We start from the raw sequence: 1,005 nt of genomic DNA on the forward strand, positions 1-1,005 counted from the left end.
AGGTCACTTCCTTCCATTCCACTTAAACATGTCCATTCATGCTAAGCTTACTTGTAATACAAACTTTATGAATCTCAATCAGTCTCAGACGTGGCCTTGTAATTTATATATTGAATTATAACAAAAATTACAATGTTGAATGTAACAGAAGTGAAACGCTACTAGAGTTGCCTTTATTTCCAAACACAAAAGTAGACCTCTATTTAAAGCGCTTTACTACAACGCCACCTCCCCCGCGCAAGTTGTCCAATCAGCAGCCGCAGGGAGTCTATTTAAAGAAGAAGTCCCGACGACTATCAGCTGTCACCTGTAGGTATTCATACGCGGAGGTAAACACTGGGGCGGAGCGAGGCGGTTGACGGCTTCGAGCGCATGCTGTTACCTAGAAGTGTTTGTAAAAACACAAAACTCAAAAGTTCTTAACAGTGAGCAGTGTAGAACACGTAGTCTTTTTTTGTAAAGTTTTCAAGTAAACGTACAGTACAACTCGACTGCGTTAGAACTTGTAAAGCCTTGTTACTCACAGTTGTTTGCTTCTACTGTGGGCCCTATTTGTATGTACATTGGCACATGGAACAATAACCTGACAAAAAGGTACCTCCTCGAAAATAAAAAGATTTGTCTTTAATTTGTATAATAATTTAAAATTACATTATAATGGAGTAAACGACGAATGACTCTATAGTTAGAACTTTTGTTTGAATGCGACGTAAATGTGAGTATGTTTATAGCATGAATGGCGCCTGCACTAAAGTAAACGAATAACAAGGTATTTCCGAGCTGTTATCGTTGTGCATCTAAAAGACAAGCTGTTTAAATAATACAACAATCAACGGTAAATATCACGGCCGAACTGTCCCTTTAAAGTGATTGTTCAAAGCTAGAAAATGAGTGGACACGCTCGCTTGGTCTCTAGATTTTTGAGCGGATGTGGTCTCAGCCTAAGAGCAGTCACGTCACGGTGAGTGTGTGTATGTGCGCGTGTGTGTTGATTGTTCGTGTTGT

General features: G+C 39.7%; 1 protein-coding gene across 1 annotated transcript in view; it reads right to left on the reverse strand.

Annotated features, from left to right (window-relative positions):
* Positions 1-1,005, reverse strand: part of LOC107577223 (protein patched homolog 1-like) — a 9,372-nt gene that overhangs the window by 3,137 nt on the left and 5,230 nt on the right. Inside the window, exon 5 of the mRNA XM_016263323.1 lies at positions 65-95. Coding sequence (XP_016118809.1) covers positions 65-95 — 31 coding nt within the window. The remainder of the gene's footprint in view (positions 1-64; positions 96-1,005) is intronic.

Source organism: Sinocyclocheilus grahami, unplaced genomic scaffold (assembly GCF_001515645.1).
Source record: "Sinocyclocheilus grahami isolate Dianchi unplaced genomic scaffold, SAMN03320097.WGS_v1.1 scaffold5461.1, whole genome shotgun sequence".
In the NCBI taxonomy this organism is placed as follows: Eukaryota; Metazoa; Chordata; class Actinopteri; order Cypriniformes; family Cyprinidae; genus Sinocyclocheilus; species Sinocyclocheilus grahami.